This window comes from Cajanus cajan, chromosome 5, assembly GCF_000230855.2.
Source record: "Cajanus cajan strain Asha chromosome 5, NIPB_CcT2T_4, whole genome shotgun sequence".
Taxonomy (NCBI): domain Eukaryota; kingdom Viridiplantae; phylum Streptophyta; class Magnoliopsida; order Fabales; family Fabaceae; genus Cajanus; species Cajanus cajan.
In genome coordinates, this window is record NC_138521.1 from 60,295,401 (window position 1) to 60,316,148 (window position 20,748).

The 20,748-nt window shown below is 44.6% G+C and overlaps 3 protein-coding genes across 3 annotated transcripts; all 3 read right to left on the reverse strand.

Annotated features, from left to right (window-relative positions):
- Nucleotides 1–4,651: 4,651 nt before the first annotated feature.
- Nucleotides 4,652–10,580, reverse strand: LOC109818937 (uncharacterized). The gene is made up of 3 exons (XM_083074604.1): nt 10,356–10,580; nt 5,141–10,012; nt 4,652–5,013 (listed from the first exon to the last, which is right to left on the reverse strand). The coding sequence occupies exons 1-2, from the start codon at nt 10,578–10,580 to the stop codon at nt 5,339–5,341; spliced, it is 4,899 nt and encodes a 1,632-aa protein (XP_082930730.1). The 3' UTR covers nt 4,652–5,013; nt 5,141–5,338.
- A 4,094-nt stretch (nt 10,581–14,674) lies between these two features.
- On the reverse strand, nt 14,675–15,661 carry LOC145958128 (uncharacterized). Its single transcript, XM_083074606.1, has 2 exons — nt 15,583–15,661; nt 14,675–15,339 (listed from the first exon to the last, which is right to left on the reverse strand). Exons 1-2 carry the CDS (start codon nt 15,659–15,661, stop codon nt 14,675–14,677), a joined length of 744 nt encoding a protein of 247 aa, XP_082930732.1.
- Nucleotides 15,662–16,646: 985 nt separating this feature from the next.
- LOC109807202 (uncharacterized) lies at nt 16,647–17,480 on the reverse strand. The gene is made up of 2 exons (XM_020369722.1): nt 17,108–17,480; nt 16,647–17,023 (listed from the first exon to the last, which is right to left on the reverse strand). Exons 1-2 carry the CDS (start codon nt 17,478–17,480, stop codon nt 16,647–16,649), a joined length of 750 nt encoding a protein of 249 aa, XP_020225311.1.
- Between the last annotated feature and the right edge of the window lie 3,268 nt (nt 17,481–20,748).

The window sequence follows — 20,748 nt, forward strand, 5'->3', positions numbered from 1 at the left end:
AATATAATTATTTATTTTATGTAATATACGTGTTAAAATATTAGTTTTTAATATGATAATTCCGTAAAGAATTTTTCTTTAAGAGTCGATAAAAAAAATATATCAGAAACAAATAAATTCTTGTAAAATAAATTACAAACGAATACCTCCTATTCGTAAGCTAAACTGACGGCACAACTAACCTTTATTACAAAGTAAATTAAAGCCTGCTTTTGAAAACTTGGAGAGCGGGTACCTTTTTTTTTTCTTTATCCCACAGTCTTGCATCTTTCCTTTTGTATTGTAACAAGTTCATCTAACTTTTGGTGCGTGTTTTGTTTTATTTTATGTAAAGTGTATCTTAAACAAATGTTTTCTACAGTGTTTTAATTTATTTTTAAAAAATATAAAATATGTTAATCAAAAGTGTGAATTAAAATGCTTGAATCTATGAAGGAAACAAATGAGGTAGTTTCAAGTGGGACGACTATAAGAGTCAAGGTTAAGACTTTTACTGTAAAGTAGGCAGAAACAAGTAGATGTGGTGGGCTGTGTTACAGGTCTTAAATTGATTTTTTTTGTCCATTGAAAGGAATGCCAAAAAGGCACGTGATAAAGGTTTTTCACGAGCCTTATTTTATCCCTTAGTCCCTATCTTAATTCTTATCGGGATGTATGGAGAAATTTTGTAATTTACCAGGTGATAAATGTTAACAACTACCAATTATTGATCACGCACGACAAAGGCAGAAGAAACTGATGTGTTTTAAGTTGGATTTTGAGAAAACATATGACTTGTATGTTAAAATTACTTTATATGATCGAACGAAAAAGTTTTGATGCAGGATAGATGGGTGGATAAATAAGTATTCATGTACGGTTATAATTTTTGTTCTTGTGAATGCCTGAATGGAAGTCGAACAAAGAAATTTAGCATGGGAAGATGACCGAGGCAAGGAGATCCAGTGTCACCATTTTTGCTTTTAATAGTTGACAAGGGAGTTTGGTTGTTGTTTTTTTTTTTTTTTTTTGCTAAATAGGACCCGCGCGATAAAAAACTAACTAAATCAGATATTCACACTTGTTCCGGGTGAAGAACACTTGTCTCCTTACTCCTTTCTTAGCTGTCTTCCAGTCTTTCCGAGTCTTCCGTGCCGACTGAATCACTAACTCCGAATGGTGGGGAGGGTACCTGCAAAGGCACTCCGACGATCAAGTCAGTGTTCGGTTTAGAGCAATAAATGTGCTAGTGGGAATAGTAACGTACCTCATTTATGTCATATCACCTGTATATTTATAGTGACATGTTTGGGCCTGGTGGGCCTTCATTCTTGGGATGCGGGTAACACGTGAATTAACCTTAACCCTGTCTTAATTTGGCCTGGTGATTAGTATCTTAGTAGGTATCTGGTTTGCCACGTGTTCACCAGTGTTTGATTTGCCACGTGTTCACCATGGGTTTTTCACTATGCTTTCGGCTAGGCATAAGGCCGAAGGGGTGTTCGGCCAAGCTTGGGACCGAAGAAGTGTTCGGTCAAGCTTGGGGCCGAAGGGGGTGTTCGGCCAAGCTTGGGGCCGAAGGGGTGTTCGGCCAAGCTTGGGGTCGAAAGGACGTTGTTGAGTAACTACTACTCTTTGGGTCTTTCCCAAGGGACCAGAAGAGTGTTCGGCCTAGCCTGAGGCCGAGGGGGTGTTCGACTAGGTATGGTGCCGAGGGGGGGGTGCTGTGGTTCATCGGTTTGGGCCCCCCTCTCGGCCTGTCGTCTGACCGAGGGGGTGCCACGTGGTATTACTCTTCGGTTCGGGCCCCCCTCTCGGCCTATTGTCTGACCGAGGGGGTGCTATATGGTGTGGCCCTCCGGTTCGGGTACCCCTCTCGGCCTATTGCGTGACCGAAGGGGTATCCACCGGTACACTACCCCCCCAAGCCCGAGGATGAAAGACGAAGGGGTTTTATGAGAAAGAGGTTCGGGGATATTCAGGGTTTGAAATATGGGGGGACGTGCATTTTCGGGAGTCGTGTCGAGTGGATAGTGACAGTTGCATGCTACCGCCGCCTTAGGGTTTCGTGCGTTGGGGTTGTGTCGTTTGGCGTGCAGGTGCATTTATTATGAGCCTCTTGGGTTGCCGTGAGTGACTTATATATAAGGTGTTGAGGTGGGGCTCTTTTCCTTATACTTTCTCTGCATCGCCTCTAGTCTTTCTTCTCTGAGCCGAATACTCCTAAAAGGTTGGTTTTATTTTTTTGATCTTAGTGATAATGGCCACCGAAGGTGTTACATTGTCGTCAGGGTTCTCGGCCAGCGAGGGGGGATCGGCCCAAAATCCGGATGCCGAGATATTGGCGTTTAACGCCGAAGTAGAGACGATTGGGGGTCTTAGTGAGTCGGGCCCCGAGCGTAGTGGGGAATCGGGGACTTCCTCTGGGTCGGAATTGCCCGATGCCGAAATGAGTCCCGGGGATTATAGGCAAAAATTTCCCCCCTGTGAGGTCCCCGGGTACGACTGGGTTGATGGTGAAGTGGCGGCCTACTTCTCCCGTTTTCATGAGAGGGCCGCCGTGATACGCCTTCTTAGCCTTTGCACGTTGGGCCGATGGGAAGGTTGGGACCCTTATCCGATCATGCTTCGACGATGCCGAGCCGAAGGACCTGGGGAGCTCGATCTGGTTTTCCTTGCGAAGCGGGAAGAGCAGGGGGATTTCTTTTACATGTACGAGTGTTTCTTTCGGGAGTTAGGGATGTCGCTTCCTTTTGATGATTTTCAGATGGGGGTCCTCCGTGTATTAAACGTAGCTCCGACCCAGTTGCACCCGAACGCGTGGGCTTATATGCAAGCGTTTCGGGTGTTATGTAAATACCATTACGTAGAGCCGACTGTAGGTTTGTTTTTGCATTTCTTCTGTACACGTCCGTCTAATAAGACGATTAAGTGGTTGTCGCTAATTCGAAACCCCGACCGACCACTGTTGACACCCTTTACGTCGTCCTTTAAGGGCTTCAAGTCAGGGTTTGTGAAGGTAATCATAGACCCTGTAGCCGGCAGAAATTATTTTTACGATGCCGATGGGAAGCCCCTTTTTCCTTTTTATTGGACTCGTCAGCCTCGGAAGTACGATGACTTCCCCGAGGATATGATGACCGATGCCGAATTGTCGGCCTTAAGCGTTCTTAAGGGATTGCCGAGGTGCATCCCGTCTCGGTTTCTGGTGCTGCTTCCCAAATCGCCTCGGCCTCGTTTTGAGTTAGAGGGTATGTGTTGTTTTATTTCCCTTTGCTCGTGCTTGTTAGGTTGATTTGTGACTTGGTGTGTTTTTGCAGGTTGGATGGCGCAGCAAGGTTTGGGCTTGTCATATCGGCAGTTAATGAGGAGCAGGGCTCCGGCTGGGTCCTCTGCTGAAGATCATCGCAGTGTCGCGATTGATTCCCAACCGCAAGTGATGGAAGCTCCCCAACCGGCGCCCCCTGTTATTGCTCTTCCCGACCCAAAAAGCAAGAGGAGGAAAGACAAAGGGAAGAGAAGAACTGACGCAGCCGGTCCGGAGGTGCCACGGCCGAAGCAGCGCAGGGTTGAAGGGTCTTCGTCGGACTTGGCGGTCCCTTCGGCCATTGTGGCCAAAGACTTTCTGTCTGAAGAGATCCGGCCGTCGAGGATGATGTCTTCGGATTTGCTGTCGGCTCAGGGTCACACGATGCTTGACTCGGCCTCTCCCTCGGCACGATGGGCTATGGCCTGTGAGTTACATGTTCGGGCAACGGCCATTTTTAGGAAGATGGCCTTGGAGCCGATGGGTGATCTTCATAACCTCCAGAAGAGTTTGGAGGATACTAAGGCGGCCCTTCAACAGTCCCTGTCGGCACAAGAGGCGCTTTCCAACGACCAGGCCGCGTCCGATGCTGAGATTGCCCGCTTAAAGGGGGCGTTCGCGGAGATGGAGGCTCGGGCCTTGGCGGCTGAGGAGGCAAGAGTCCAAGAGGCGAAAGAGGCCGCTGCTCGGGAGGAGGAAATGAAAGCCGAGGCCGATGCTGTTATGGCCTCTTTTCGGGCCGAATGCGAGGATAAAATTGTGAAGGAGCACGAGGAGGGGTTTTGGCACGCCGTTCGGCAGGCAACCCACTTCGGTGCTTTTCCCTCCGACTTTTCATTTGAGTTGAGCAAGGACTTTTTCCAGGGAGAGTTCCTGGATTTTGCCGAGGCGCCGGATGACCTTGAGCCGGATAATGCGGCCCCGCCTCGATCAGCCCCCGCCGAAGACCCTGGGACGACTTTGAACGATGACGACGACGAGACCGAGCAGACAACCAATGCCGATTAGGCGGCCTTTGCTCTCGTCTTTTTGATGCATCTGTTTTGTTGATGATGTATAGGGATAGGGTATACTTTTTGTTCTTTTTTGATTCCTTAGGCCGAATGAGCCAAATTTGATTGTACCCCCCCGGCCGTTAGTGCCGTTTTTAACTGAAATGAAGTTTTAGTTCCTGTTCGGGCTTTCCTTTTACTCTTGCTTATTTACATAGATATTGTACTTTCATACGGACCTGTTTCCATTTTAACAACAACGTAAAATTTTCTTTTAGCCGAGTGAGGTGTACCTTGGAGTGAGATTGCATGAAAGCCAGTTAAGATTTTCAACCCTTGGCCGAGCAAGTGGCGCGGGAGGGAAATGTTTTTTTTTTTTTTTTTTTTTTTTTTTCAACCTTGGCCGAGCAAGTGGCTCGGGAGGGAACTGTTTTTTCAACCTTGGCCGAGCAAGTTGCTCGGGAGGGAATTGTTTTTTCAACCTTGGCCGAGCAAGTTGCTCGGGAGGGAATTGTTTTTTCAACCTTGACCGAGCAAGTTGCTCGGGAGGGAATTGTTTTTTTCTACCTTGGCCGAGCAAGTGGCTCGGGAGGGAAATGTTTTTTCAACCTTGACCGAGCAAGTTGCTCGAGAGGGAATTGTTTTTTCAACCTTGACCGAGCAAGTTGCTCGGGAGGGAATTGTTTTTTCTACCTTGGCCGAGCAAGTGGCTCGGGAGGGAAATGTTTTTTCAACCTTGACCGAGCAAGTTGCTCGAGAGGGAATTGTTTTTTCAACCTTGACCGAGCAAGTTGCTCGGGAGGGAATTGTTTTTTCTACCTTGGCCGAGCAAGTGGCTCGGGAGGGAAATGTTTTTTTCAACCTTGACCGAGCAAGTTGCTCGGGAGGGAATTGATTTTTGACTTGTAATTAAATTGGACGGATAAATGATTCAGAAGGGGCTTGTTTCATTTGATATGGTGCCTCGTTAAAAACCTTTCCCAGAAAAACCTCCTTCACATTTTTATAAGAGGGTAAAACCTGAGGAAGGAAAAGAGTACACCGAAACAATTACAATCTGTTAACTAAAATAATGCTTTAAGTGCGTTGCGTTCCATGTTCGGGGAATAGCCTTTCCCGAGAGCTCTTCTAACTTGTAGGCACCGTTCTTTAAGTTATGCATTATGCGAAAAGGGCCGTCCCAGTTAGGTGCGAGTTTGCCCTGAGCTTTGTCCTTCCTTGCTTCACCGGTAACTCGCCACACGAGGTCCCCGGCTTGAAACTCCCTCGGTTTCACCTTGGTTCGAATTCTCTTTGCCAACCTGGTTCTACAGGCCTCCATGTTCACCAATGCTTGCTCTCGAGCTTCGTCTACCAAGTCCATCTCAATATTGAGATTTTCCCGGTTGCTATCCTCGTCAAATTGTGTTCGCCTGAGAGAAGGCTCTCCTACCTCAACGGGTATCATTGCATCTGTGCCGTAGGTTAGCCGAAAGGGGGTCTCCTTGGTTGAACTCTGAGGCGTGCATCGGTATGCCCACAAGATTTCTGGTAGCTGGTCTGGCCATGTTCCTTTAGCCTGTCCGAGACGTCGTTTCAACTCTTTAAGGATAACCTTATTTGCTGCCTCGGCCTGACCATTGGACTGGGGGTGCTCCACCGAGGTCATTCGGTGCTTGATTCCTAATCCGTTCAAAAATTCATTGAAACGTCGATCGGTGAATTGCAGTCCGTTGTCCGTGATCAAGGCGTACGGGATCCCAAACCGGGTAATAACGCTTTTCCAAAAGAATTTTTGTATGTTGCTGGCTGTGATGGTGGCCAATGCCTCCGCTTCGATCCATTTTGTGAAGTGGTCGACGGATACAACGAGGAACTTGACTTGGCCTTTTGCAGGTGGAAATGGTCCCAGAATGTCCATACCCCAGATGGAGAACGGCCAAGGGGTGGAGATGGAGTGTAACCCCTCGGGGGGTTGGTGATTTAAAGGTCCGTGCTGTTGGCAGGGCTTGCATTGTTGAATGAAATTCGAACAGTCCGCAACCAAGGTTGGCCAATAGTACCCTGCTCGGAGAACCTTGGCTGCTAGGGTTCGGCCTCCCGAATGAGTTCCACATACGCCTTCATGAATTTCTCGCAGCACATAGTGCGCCTGGTCCGGTGTTAAACATTTCAACAGGGGGGTCGAGAACCCTCTTTTGTATAAGTCCCCCGCGATCAGGGTATATCGTGCCGCCGTAATCCTCATCTTTTTTGCCTCCAATGGGTCATCAGGTAATATTCCGGCTGTCAAGTACCCCTTTATTCCTGTCATCCAGTCAGGGCTTTCAGGCTGGACCTGTAAGCACTCTGGTTTGGCGATGCTGGGCTTTGGCAAATCCTGTTGTATCACACTTCGTAAGTGGCTGACTTTCTTGCTGCTGGCTAGCCTGGCCAATTGATCAGCTCTTACGTTGAGTTCCCGAGGCGTATGCTTGACTTGGACATCTTCGAAATCGGCCTTCAGCTTATTGAACGCATGAAAGTATAACAGTAGGGTCGGCTCTTTGATCTGGAAGGCGCCGCTGACCTGCCCTATTACTACTTGTGAGTCACTCCAACATTGTAATTTTGAGATGCCCAAGTCTTTTGCCAGTCGTAGACCTGCCAAAAGGGCTTCATACTCAGCCTGGTTATTGGACGCTTTGAAACCGAAACGAAGTGACTGCTCGACAACTACGTGACCCGGTCCCTCTAAGATGATACCCGCTCCACTGCCTTGTTGGTTCGACGATCCATCTACATGTAAGGTCCAAAGTTGTGCGTCGGGGGTCGCCGTCAACGTGAATTCGTTCAAGAAATCAGCCAAGCTCTGCGCTTTTATGGGCCCTCGTGGTTCGAATCGGATGTCGAACTGTGACAATTCGACGGACCAGGAGACCATTCGTCCTGCCAATTCGGGCTTTCGCAGAACCTTGGTTATGGGAGTGTCAGTTCGGACGAGCATACGATGACTTTGAAAGTAGTGTCTGAGGCGTCGAGAGGTGTGGACGAGGGCGAGGACCGTTTTCTCAAGGTGTTGGTATCTGGCTTCGGCATCTTGCAGTACTCGGCTGATGAAATAAATCGGCATCTGCTCCGATTTTTCTTGCACCAAGACGGTGCTGATGGCCCTGTCGGACACTGATATGTACATGATCATGTCCAGCTGGGGGTCGGGCTTAACCAACAACGGCGGGGTAGCGAGTATCGCCTTGAAGCTGTTAAAGGCTGATTCGCACTCGTCGGTCCACTTGAACTTGGTGGCTTTCTTTAGAAGGGACATAATGGGTCGTGATTTGTCTGCCATGCAAGGCAGGAACCGAGTCAATGAAGCTATTCGTCCTGCCAAGCGTTGTGCTTCTTTGACATTAATCGGACTCCTCATGCTGATGATAGCCTGACACTTGTCAGGGTTCGCCTCTATCCCCCTTTGCGACAACATAAAACCTAAAAACTTTCCCCCCGCCACTCCGAACGTGCACTTAGCCGGATTCAGTCGCATGTGATGGCGTCGTACTTCGTCAAAGATGGAACGTAGGTCTCTGAGGTGGTCGGGTCCTGAGGCAGATTTGACCACCATATCGTCTACGTACACTTCCAGACTTGTCCCAATCTGGTTACGGAAAATCTTGTCCATGAGCCTTTGATAGGTTGCCCCCGCGTTTTTTAAGCCGAATGGCATTACCTTGTAACAATAGTTCGCTGAATCAGTGATGAACGCGGTTTTGGCTTCGTCCGGGGGGTACATGGGTATCTGATTATACCCGGAATAAGCGTCCAGGAAGCTTAGTCTAAAGTGGCCGGCCGCGCCATCGACTAGTGCGTCGATGTGAGGGAGAGGGTATGCGTCTTTAGGACATGCCTTATTGAGGTCGGTATAGTCAGTGCACATCCGCCACTTGCCGTTTGACTTCTTGACCATTACTACGTTGGCCAGCCAGGTGGAGTACCTGACCTCCCGGATGAAACCTGCTTGTAACAACTTGGTTGTCTCCTCTTTGACTGCTCGGGCTCTTTCTCCACCCACTTTCCTCTTCTTCTGGGCAACGGGCTTGGCGTCCTTACACACAGATAGCCGATGGCAATGGAAACTGGGATCAATTCCCGGCATATCGGCGGCAGTCCAAGCGAACAAATCAGCGTACTGTACCAGGACTTGTTTGATCTTACACGCATCCGTTTCGGATAGTTGGGAGCTCAGGAATGTGACCTGTCCCTCTTTCGTCCCGAGTTGAAAAGGAATTGTTGTTTCAATCGGCTCGACCCTGCCCTCGTCTGCCACTCTCGGGTCCAACTCCAAACCATCGACTAGGTCTCGCTGGCTGGTGTCTCCGATGACATTAACATCTCGGGAAGAACTCGGCGTCGGTGGAACCTTTAAACTTGCAAAGTAACACTCTCGAGCCGTCTTCTGGTCCGCGTGGAGGGTGATGATCGCTCCCTCCTCCGAGGGAAATTTCATGGCTAAGTGAGGTGTGGAAACGATGGCCCGGAGTTTGTTTAAGGATGGCCGGCCTAACAAAATGTTGTATGAAGTGTTGGCGTGCACAACCACATATCGGACTTTGATTCTCCGCCTATGGTGGTCGTCCCCAAAGTAGGTGTACAGGTCGATTGTTCCCCTGGTATCCACTCGTTCACCAGAAAATCCGACTAAGGGCTCACCATAAGGTATTAGTTCTTGTTCGGGGATGCCGAGCTGTTCGAATGTTTTCCAATATAGGATGTCTGCCGAGCTTCCTTGATCAACCAACGTCTTCTTAACCACGCAATTGTTGATTTCGACACTGATGACCATTGGGTCATCCTGTATCGGGTCTACCCCTTTGAAGTCTCGGTCGGTAAATGTGATAGGAGGCATGTGAATGGTTGCTCTTCCCACGGCATTTACCGACTTGATAGCTCTCAAGTGCCTTCTTCGGGCGGAGGACGTGCTTCCTCCTCCCGCGAAGCCTCCGGCGATTGTATTTATCACCCTCCTGGGTTGACTTCGTTCAGGCTGCCGGTCACTTCTTTCGGGGGTCCTGCTTCTTTCCCTAGATCGATGCCTTGGGGGTGCTCTATCACTGTTTCCTCTCCTTTCCCGAGAGTTGTGATATCTCCTCCTTCCCGACGGCTGGGTGAAGTTCTGGAGATGGCCAGACTTGACAAGGTCCTCAATGCGGTCTCGGAGAGCCGTGCATTCTTCGGTGGTGTGTCCCCTGTTCCTGTGGAAATGGCATGTCTTGGTTTTATCCGCGTGGGGCGGAGTCATGGCTCGACGTGGGACTGCTAGGATTTCTGTGGCTAGCGCCTGCTCTAACACCTTAGCTCTGGTGGCGTTGAGCGGTGTGTACTGCGTATACCGGGGCCCCCTGTGGGCTCTTTCCCTGTCGAGGACGTCCTTCGGGCGTGGTTTTGGGTTGAGTTCCTTCTCAACTTCCTTCCTTCCTAGAAAGGAGTCGGACCGGTTCTGGTTTCGGAACTCGGCCAACTCTTCCATCTGCATGTACTTCGTGGCTCTCTGTCGAAGCTCATCCAAGTCTCTAGGTGGTTTTTTGCATAAGCTGTTCACGAATGGGCCTGGTCGCAGCGCTGTGGTGAGGTGGTGCAAGGCCACCGCGGGATCTAGATTTCGAATGGACAAAGTCATCTTTCCGAACCTTTCCATGAAGGCTCTGAGGGGCTCCTTCTTTTCTTGGCGGATATTGATCAACGCAATGGACGTGAGTTGATGAGGTCGGCTTGTAGCGAACTGTATCACAAAGCGGGAAGATAGGGATGTGAAAGAATCTACCGTCCCGGGTGGAAGCCGAGTGAACCAATTGAGTGCGGGTCCTTTCAAAGAAGTAGGAAAGACTTTGCACATGATTGCGTCGTCATCGGTGTACAATCCGACCTGTGTGACGAATGCATCGAGGTGCTCTTCAGGGTCGGCGGTTCCATCATACTTCTCCAGGGTTAAGTTTTTCCAATTGTCGGGTAATCGAGACCCGGCAATGTCCGGTGTGAATGGTGTTCTTCCCTGCCTTCTTTGTTGATCTTGCGTTGCGGTGGTCGGCACTCCAGACGGCCGAGGAATATTAACTTCCTTGTACCATCCCGAGGATTCGCCATGTTCCCGGGTTGACTGATTTTGCGTCGTGCGTGGGCTGCCACGTCCGGTTATCGCTCCTAAGCTCGGCGTTCTCTCTTCTTAAAGCTGATAACTCGTGAGCGTCCTTTTCTCGGAGCCTCCTGAGTTCCATCATTTCGGCCCTTAACTGTTCGAGGGCCGAGGAGGGATTAGGTTGCTGGGATCGGTCCACGTATGATTCTTCCATTCCGTCGTTCTGATCGGTTCGCCGTACGGGAGTACCTCGGGGCATCCCGTAAGGGTGCTCGGTGGCTACGTTCTCTTGCTGACTTCTCGTAAGTACCATCTTGCTCCGGGGTCGAAGACCGTTCTAACTTCGGGGTCGAAAACCGTTATAGCTTCGGCCCCACGGTGGGCGCCAAAATGTTCCGGGTGAAGAACACTTGTCTCCTTACTCCTTTCTTAGCTGTCTTCCAGTCTTTCCGAGTCTTCCGTGCCGACTGAATCACTAACTCCGAATGGTGGGGAGGGTACCTGCAAAGGCACTCCGACGATCAAGTCAGTGTTCGGTTTAGAGCAATAAATGTGCTAGTGGGAATAGTAACGTACCTCATTTATGTCATATCACCTGTATATTTATAGTGACATGTTTGGGCCTGGTGGGCCTTCATTCTTGGGATGCGGGTAACACGTGAATTAACCTTAACCCTGTCTTAATTTGGCCTGGTGATTAGTATCTTAGTAGGTATCTGGTTTGCCACGTGTTCACCAGTGTTTGATTTGCCACGTGTTCACCATGGGTTTTTCACTATGCTTTCGGCTAGGCATAAGGCCGAAGGGGTGTTCGGCCAAGCTTGGGACCGAAGAAGTGTTCGGTCAAGCTTGGGGCCGAAGGGGGTGTTCGGCCAAGCTTGGGGCCGAAGGGTGTTCGGCCAAGCTTGGGGTCGAAAGGACGTTGTTGAGTAACTACTACTCTTTGGGTCTTTCCCAAGGGACCAGAAGAGTGTTCGGCCTAGCCTGAGGCCGAGGGGGTGTTCGACTAGGTATGGTGCCGAGGGGGGGGTGCTGTGGTTCATCGGTTTGGGCCCCCCTCTCGGCCTGTCGTCTGACCGAGGGGGTGCCACGTGGTATTACTCTTCGGTTCGGGCCCCCCTCTCGGCCTATTGTCTGACCGAGGGGGTGCTATATGGTGTGGCCCTCCGGTTCGGGTACCCCTCTCGGCCTATTGCGTGACCGAAGGGGTATCCACCGGTACAACACTGCTTTAAAAAAGGACAACAAAACATTGGAGGTTCCGACATAACAGAGAAATTAGTTATAGATCTAATAGAGAAATCTGTCAAACAATCAGCTAAACTGTTAACTTCACGTACCACATAACATAAGTGAACTTGCCAGTTATGATTGATAAAGCTACGCCCTTGTTGATAAAACATGTACAAGGGATGGTGCTAAGGCAGCCCATTGTTGAAAGCAGCAGACACCTCTCTATAGTCAGTTTCAATACATAGGTACTTAGTCCCATACTCCCAAGCAGTCTCTAAGGATGTTAAAACAGCATGCATTTCAGCTTCCATAATAGAGCAAGGCTCTAACTTCCGGCAAAAACCTCTCACCCAGGTCCCTTTCTCGTCACGCAAAACACCCCCACAACCCACTTGAGTACCCCCTAAGCGAACAGCAGCATCAACATTGAATTTTAGCCAACCTACAGGTGGTGAAACCCAGACTGTCAACCGGTCCTCCCCCTGCAAGAGCCTATAATCCCCCACCTTCCAATGTTGATCAACCTCCAACACCAAAAACTTAACTTTCTTAATAACCTCCTCTTCCTTCCAAACCCAATTAGCAAAAATGACTTCATTCCTAACCTTCCGAATAGACCAAATAGTAATACCAAATATTGAATTCCAAAGTATTGATGAAGAGGTAGTGTGACTATTGATCCACTCGGTAAAGTTTGATGTAAAGAAGCAACCACCAAGAGACCTGTTATACTCCTTTAACAAAGAACACCAGATCGGGTAAACAAGAGGGCAATCTCTCAATATATAAATGTCTTCCTCAGCCGCAGTATGACAAATAACACACAGGTTATCCTCAGACATCCCACAATTTTGGCGACGAACATTAGTTTTAAGACCCCCTGCAAAACAAACCACACAAACAACTTCACACGATGCAGACCTTTCCACCTCCAGAATTTCTTCCAACACGTATTAGGAGAGCCAAGACGAGCATTGACCTGCAACAAGGTATAAGTTGACTTCACAGTGAAAGAGCAATCAACAGTAAGGCTCCAGACCAGTTTATCTTCCCCATTGTTGACGCAAAGAGGAGGATGATTAATAATGAGACTTATATAGAGAGGAGAGAGGAATTGTTGTAGGCACTGCACCTCCCATTCACCTTCCGCATTCACATAATCACACACCTTCCTGGACTCATCTAATATAGTCGGTGAGTGATAAGCCACAGACAAGAGATTATTTCCCATAGGAAGCCAAACATCCTTCCAAAATCTAACATTGCAACCATTTTCGATTACCCAACGCAGATTATCAACAACCAAATTTGACACTCCAACAATCGCCTTCCAAGATTGGGAGTCTATAGACTTGGATTTCATAATAGGAACTAACCCTTGGCCACATTTATATTTCTCTCTAAGCACTTGGACCCATAGCTCAAAGGGATTGGAGATGAGCTCCCACACCAACTTCATCATGAAAGCTTTGTTAAATAATTTTAGGTTCCGAAAACCCAAACCACCATTTAGCTTCTGATCACAAAAGGGTGCCCCAAGAAATAGAATGCCACCCTCTACTATCTTGCCTGTCATTCCAAATAAATCGACGTTGTATGCTCTTCAGTTTATCACAAATGCCTTTAGGAATTAAGGTGGATTGCATAGTATATGTTGGCATAGCTTGAATTACACTTTGAGCCAAGGTGACTCTCCCTGCAAAAGACAACTGATTAGCCTTCCAACTAGCCAGTCTATTATTGGGTTTTTGAATAATATGCTGAAACGACACTTTGGTCTTCCTAGTATGGATTAAAGGAACGCCCAGATACTTTCCCAGGTCCGCTGTCACTTTAAAACCCACCAAATTAGTCAATTATGCTCTTCTAGTATGATGAACACCTTTCGAAAAGAATACTCTTGTTTTGGCCCCACTAACCTTAGTATCGGCTGCACTGCTAAATAAATCCAGACAAATTTTCACCACCTCCATCTGAGCTTTGGATGCCTCCCCAAACAAAAGAAGATCTTTAGGAAAGAATAAGTGTGATAGTTTTATCTCGCCTTTAGCCATGACAAGCGATTTCCAATTCCCCTCTACCATCCTTTTATCAATCAACTGTGATAGCCTCTCCACACACAGAACGAAAATATAGGGAGAAATGGGATCACCCTGCCTAAGGCCACGTTGAGGAGTGAAGCTATCAGCTTTTTCCCCATTAACACAAACACGGAATGATACAAAAGACAAACAATGGTAAATAACAGAGATAAAGTGATCTCTAAAGCCCAAATCACTGAAAGTATCCACCACAAAAGCCCATCTAATGTTGTCATAAGCCTTCTCCAAATCAACTTTGATCGCCATAAAACCACATTTCCTCTTTGTTCTCCGCATAGTATGGCAAGCTTCTTGGGCAATAATAATGTTGTCCCTACCTTGTCTCCCTGGGATGAAACTGGTTTGTCTTGGAGAAATGAGAGTATTCATATGGTTCTTCAGTCGAACTGCCACCAACTTAGTAAGCGCTTTATAGATCACGTTGCAGAGGCTAATCGGTCGATAATCCTTAATAAAGGAAGGATGGTCAGTCTTAGGGATTAGAACAATATTAGTTTGATTGATCTCTCTTATAGAGTTAGGATGGAGGAACGCTTATATCACCCTATTACACGTTGAGGCTCCTATAGTATCCCATTGTGATTGGAAGAAAATAGGATGCAAACCATCTGGGCCAGGCGCTTTCAGCCCCCCCATATTGAAAATAACAGTCTTAATCTCTTGAACAGTCGGAACCTCTTGAATCGTGGCCAACTGACCTACTGTGAGATGGGGAAAATTCCCCCTAATAGGCCAATCCACAACGCCCATCTCATCTTGAAAAAGGTTTTCATAGAAACTTTTGATGTGAAGCATAAGGTTTTGTTGAGATTCAACAAGCGACCCATCATCCTTCTGGAAACACTTAATGGCATTCCTTCTCTTTTCTACTAATAGTCGTTGTATGGAAAAATCTTGTGTTCCTATCCCCAAACTTCAACCAATCTTGCCTTGCTCTTTGGAACCATAATAAATCCTTTTGATCTACAATCTCCTAGTATTCCTTCAATAAAGCTTCTCGAAGCCTTAGAAACCCTGAGTTAGATTGATAATCAATACATCTCTCCACCCCTTCCATCTTAGCAATAAGCCTTCTTTTCTTGTGAAAAATATTGCCAAAATGACTTTTGTTCCAAATAACCACCTGAGATTGGAAATTCGCAATAGCCATCTCCCAATTTTCAGAATATACCCAAGACTCAAGGACCACCTCTCCAAAAGAGGGATCAGCCAACCAATTAGCCAAAAACCTAAAACTTTTATTCCCTCGTTCACCTCTACCACCATGGTTCAGAGCCAAAAGAAGCGGTCTGTGATCAAATTGAAAGAAAGGCAAATGCTTGACCATAGAATCAGGAAATGTCAATAACCACTTGTGATTAGCAATGGCACGATTAATCCTCTCGGCCACATCCCTTGCCTCCCAAGTAAACTTAAGCCCGAAAAAATCCAAATCTAGAAGATGACTTCTATCCAAGCAATCCTGGAACTGAGTCATACTAGAGGCAATCGACCTATTACCCCCCTTCTTCTCACCTGGGTGAAGGTAAGCATTAAAGTCGCTTATCACCACCCAAGGCTTATCTAGAGCATCACTTAAATCTTCAATTCTCTTCCAAATGGCCTTCCTTTGTTGTTGCCTAGGGGACCCATACACGCCTGTAAGACACTAGCTACTACTCCCATCCTTTAAGGCCATATTAACATGAATATGTTGGCTGGAATAGTTGACCACTTGACACTTCACAACCTGAGAATCCCATAGCAACCAAAGCCCCCCAGAAAAACCAGTAGCCTCCACACAAAAAGATTGGTCAAATTATAGACGTCGACAAACTTTATTTGCTCCTTCTCCACTTATTCATGGCTCTACCACTAACAACACTTGAACTTGATACTTACTCTGTAAATCACGAATAAGCGTAGGAAACGCTTTAGCTCCCGCCTCTCGATAATTCCAACTCAGAATATTTACACACATAACAACTAACAAAAAATGAACTAGAAACCTGAGACCTCTTAGATAGCTCCTGATGGATTGTCAACATCCACATTTTGTTTCTCAAAATAGTCATTATCCAACTCCAACATGTGGTCATCACCACCCTCTTTACCATCTCTAAGACACACCCCCTCAACTTCTTGCGTCCCCATCTTTTCCTTATATTTAGCTCGACCAATATCCTGCAACAGCCCTAGAGTAGGAAAGGAGAACTCACCTCCTGATAACGCATCGAAATTTGCCATGGATCCTAGTTTTGATTTCCCTAATTGTGAAATAGCATTATTAATACTAAGGCTAATTCGTTCCTTCTTTCGGGTTTGAGCAGTGCGATTTGGTTGGGCTTTGACTGCAACAACTCTGAGCCCCACTCCCCTGGCTTTTAATTTCATAGCCCTAACGCTCATCCATTTTCTACTGTCACCCTTCTTAACTTCTCCCATAGCTTTATATGAAACTCGAATGTTTTGGGTTTCAACCTCACCTTTATGGGCCTCCCTAGTAATAGTAGGCCCTTCCTCACAATTTGTCTCTAGCCCAAGCAATGGGCCCCACCTCCGATATCACTTCTTGTCCCACCCTGGGTCCCAATGACCTGATCCTCCATTAATGACTGCTTAGCACACATATCCCGAGATTGTTGTTGTTTGGTGATATTAGACATTCCGGTCTTTTCAATTCCATTTGTATAAAGGTTTTTAATGGAAGTAATCGAATCTATACACCTTTTACTAATCGAACGCTCCACCTTATGCCCCTTACTTGGGATTAGCGCCTTTTCAGACTCCAATAGGCCACTAGTTGATGCGTTATCCATTCCATACAGCACTCCAAACCTTGACCCTTGTTTTCCATTTGTCCCTTTAACATGACTATCGAGAGGCTTACCTGGACCCTTCTTCGACCCTTCACAAGGATCTCTTATAGGTTGACCTTTTCTCCTATTATCACGAGAAACTAGCATCTAAGGCCCGAAGATTCTTTGATCTTCTTCTCGTCTATTTTCCGTTCCCCCCTCTATAATAATACTAGCAACCTTGTTCTGAGCCACTTTTTGTTGTTTCTCCATCTCGCCTCTTTGACATTGATCTTTTTGATGGCCATATTGCCCACAAGAAAAGCACACCAGGTTCAATCCTTCATACTCCACAGGATACACCTCATGTTGGATCTCAAAGGAAGGAACAAGAACTTTAGCTAAGTCCACCTCTATGCATAATCTTGCAAACCGTGCTCTCTCTGTGGTGTATGTCTCCTCCATACTCTCACTCGACTTCTTTAGCGTGTTGGGGTTGGTCCTAACATATCGCCCTAGACTGTTCCCAATCTTGGCTAAAATTCCTACATCATAAAATTCCAACGGAAGCGCTGGTATTCTAACCTAAACAACCACTTTGCGAAACTCATTCTTCAGGGGTTTGAAACCTGGGTGCCATCTATGAACAATCAAACAATGACCCAAAATCAGCCACGACCCTTCGTTAATCGCATACTGGACATCCTCCCATACATCGAATCGCACTAGAAAGAAATCACCATCTAACTCCATAACCTCCACACCTCCCATTGGGTTCGAGAGTTTTAAGAGTCTCGACTTCAAATATGTCCACCCTATCTTCTTCCCCAACAATTTAACTATCACCGACCTCTTCCATGGCTGGCAAGCCCTTCTTATCTCATCTTTTGTCACTTTAATGCTGGGACATAATGGGTTCCCAACCAAATTATCCAACTCCTCGTACGCTTGAAAATCTTTTTCTAAGTCGTCCTCGAGCATAACATCTTCATCCCAAGACATTGCCTGTGTGCAGTCCCTCCATTAACACCGGATATAACATCCTTATAAGAGACCCTAACCCTTCATAATGCTTCATCCGCAGACACGGGAAAGGTTATTCCTTTAGTAGTCAAGATGTTGTCACTCACCTATCCTAGAATGGCATCCTTCTCCACAACATTTAACAGCCCCCCGTAAGCCGATTGTTGTTTTCCTCGTAGCTTATTCCAAGCCAAAATATCCAACTCTTCCGCCGTCAACTCGTCCAAAACCCTTGTAGCCATCTAAGTTTGCAGATCTTAATATTGATTGGGTTCCTAAATAAGGGTCATCGTGTATCTCGTTTGCAATTCATGGATGATACTTTGATTATGAAAAAAACTCTACGAAAAATGTGAGAACATCCAAAGCTAACTTACATTTAGTATAAGATGTTTTAGGTTAAAAGGTGAATTTCTGTAAATGGAATAAATGTGGACGATCAATGGTTACATAGGGGAAGAATTGCAAAATTGGCAAAATTGGTAGAAGTGGAAAAGTAAATCAACTCGACTTACATGTATTCGCTCATTACGGGTTAGTACTTTAAATAAGTCAACTCAATTCAGTTTATTTTTTAGTGAGTCAAAAAAATTTCAACCCGATTCAATCTATCACGGGTTGTTAGATTATATGGGTTGGCTCAGCATTTTTTTTAAATAAATAAAATAAAAATAATAATTACATTTATATTTTTTATAAATAAAATAAAGAGTCATAATTTTTTATATCCATAAATCAAGTTTATCATTGATTCAAATGTAAATACATAAGAACATATTAATAAAAATTTCAAATAAAAAACACATAAAACGTGTATATATATATATATATATATATATATATATATATAATATTATGTTTTTTTAATAGTGGATTAAACGGGTCAATTCAACTCACTTAAACTCAAACCTGTTTGACTCACGGATTAAGTGAGTTTGGTTGGAATTTAGCCAAAATTAGTATAATTTTTTTCCTTAACTCGGCTCGACCCAAACTCATAGTGAGTCAAGTTGACCCAGTGGATTTAGCTCATTTTGACACCTCTAAAAATTGGTTTTGTACCTTTTAAGTATCTTGGATTAACTATCGAATCAAATCCTGGGAGGAAAGAAAAAAAAAGTACCTAACAATCACCTGTGAATTTGGTGCACAGTTTACTTGTTTCTTGGGCAAGTAAATATGTGTCTTTTTGGAAGATACATAATGCTGCTCAAGTTATTTACATTTTCTAACTTGATTTTCTATCTTTCCTTTTTTCAGACACCTCAAGGTGTTTTTTTTATATCCTTGAGTGCATTTTCAAAAGATTTCTTTGGGGTGTGGGACAAGGGGTTAAGAAGATTCATTGGGTTTCATGGAAAATGGTGTGTAAGACATAGGAGGAGGAGCTTTATGGGTGAGAAATTTTCAGGTTTTTAATATGGCCTTGTTAATTAAATGGAGATGTCATATGTTGGTGGAGTTATGGAATAAGGTTGTTAAAGGAAAATATGAAAATGGCGACAAAAAGTGAAATAATGTGTTAAGTCAAAAGATAAATTTAGATTTCTCAAATTTTCATGTTTTATTTATAACAAATGAAAAGTTTTTCTAATAAAAAAAATGTTTTTTATCATACGAGATGTAAGATACTAGCTGTAATAAGACATTGTCCAACCAAAAGAAACATATTATTTGATAGACTAACATTTACTTTATCATTTATGATGTTTAACAATGAAGTTATTTGTCTGAATGTTTTTTTAACAGATCAAACCTTAAAAGCTTTTTTGAAAATCGTAATTTATTAAAAGGAAACAAAGACATGTTTTACGTCAAAAATAGGTCAAGTGGATTCCTGTAATCACGAAAAGAGCTCGTTAAAGTTGTTTCAAATTTACATAATTTTAACATACGTTTTATTTCATCCGTTTGGTATCTAAAAGATGATAAGTAGTCTTTTTGATCAAATAAAAAATGACTTTTTGGTGAAATGCATTTAATGTTTTAACAAATACTTTTCTCATCAATAAATTAAAGATGAAGATAGATGAAACATGCTTGTCAGAAATGCTCAAAGTGTTGTAATGGTCATCTTCATTAAGGTTACTATATAAGAAGTTTGATGTTCAAAAAGAAGAAAATAATTTTGTACAATTATCATTCATTTTTTTTGTAAAAACAATTTTTTGTACTTCATTGGTTATATCACATCTTGTTTATAAGACGTAAAACCTTACCTAGATTCAATTGTATGTTATTGGGTTAAGCCTAAGGAAGTTTGTATGTAAAATAATATTTAGTTATTTAAGTCTAGAGCTGCTTGGGGGTACAAATAATACTTAAGTAGTTGCTTAAAAAGGTAAGTCAGAGAATACTCAAGATTAAACCAAAAATGGTTTGGAAAAAAAAATGACTTGTATTTTCGTTAAAGATAGTGAGATTCAAGCTAGTTGAATCGAGAACTGAATGTAATCTTAGTAGTTGAAATGAACCAATATAAAATTTTGTGTGTCCAGTATTTTGACTTCTCGTAAAACACTATTTGTGGTTTGGGTTTCTATTTCATTGTTTGAAAAAGTGATTTTTGATAGGCACTGTTAACCCCTTTCTAGTATCTGTCTTTCCCTCCATAAAATGATGTGATATGTTATTCTTGGTGGAATGACTTATCCTCACTAGAGGATGAGAAGATAATCAAATCAAATAATTAAATTAAAAAAAAAGGTGTGTGAAGAAAAATCTGCTTTATTTTGGAAGGAAAAATGGTTGGATGGAAGTTTTTTGAATAACAAATTTTATAGATTGTATAGTGTCACTTTAGACAAAAAAAAAAAGGAAAAAAAATATATTTGGAGATTTAGTGGGTAAATGGGGCTTGGGTATGGATTTGGAAGTGAAGAAAATATTTGTTTCAATGGGAGGAAGTGCAAGCAAGGCATTTGGAGGAGGAGTTGTTTGGTGTTAGTTTGGCAAAAGGGGATAAGGATGTCTTGGGTGTGTAAATTAGATGCTTCGGGTGAGTATTTTGTAAGATCAACGTATAAAAATCTCACATAATTAACAAATGAAGGTAAAGAATAATTTTTTGCCAAGACATGGAATAAATGAGTTTCTCCAATGGTGCAATTTTTTGTTTGGTTGACAGCACAAGAAAGATTGCCAAATCTTCAAAATTTAGCAAGGAAGAGAGTTGTGGTAGAGGGAAAAGTTGGATGCAATAGATATGATGAGGGGATAAAGGACTCAAAACATGTACTATTTGAGT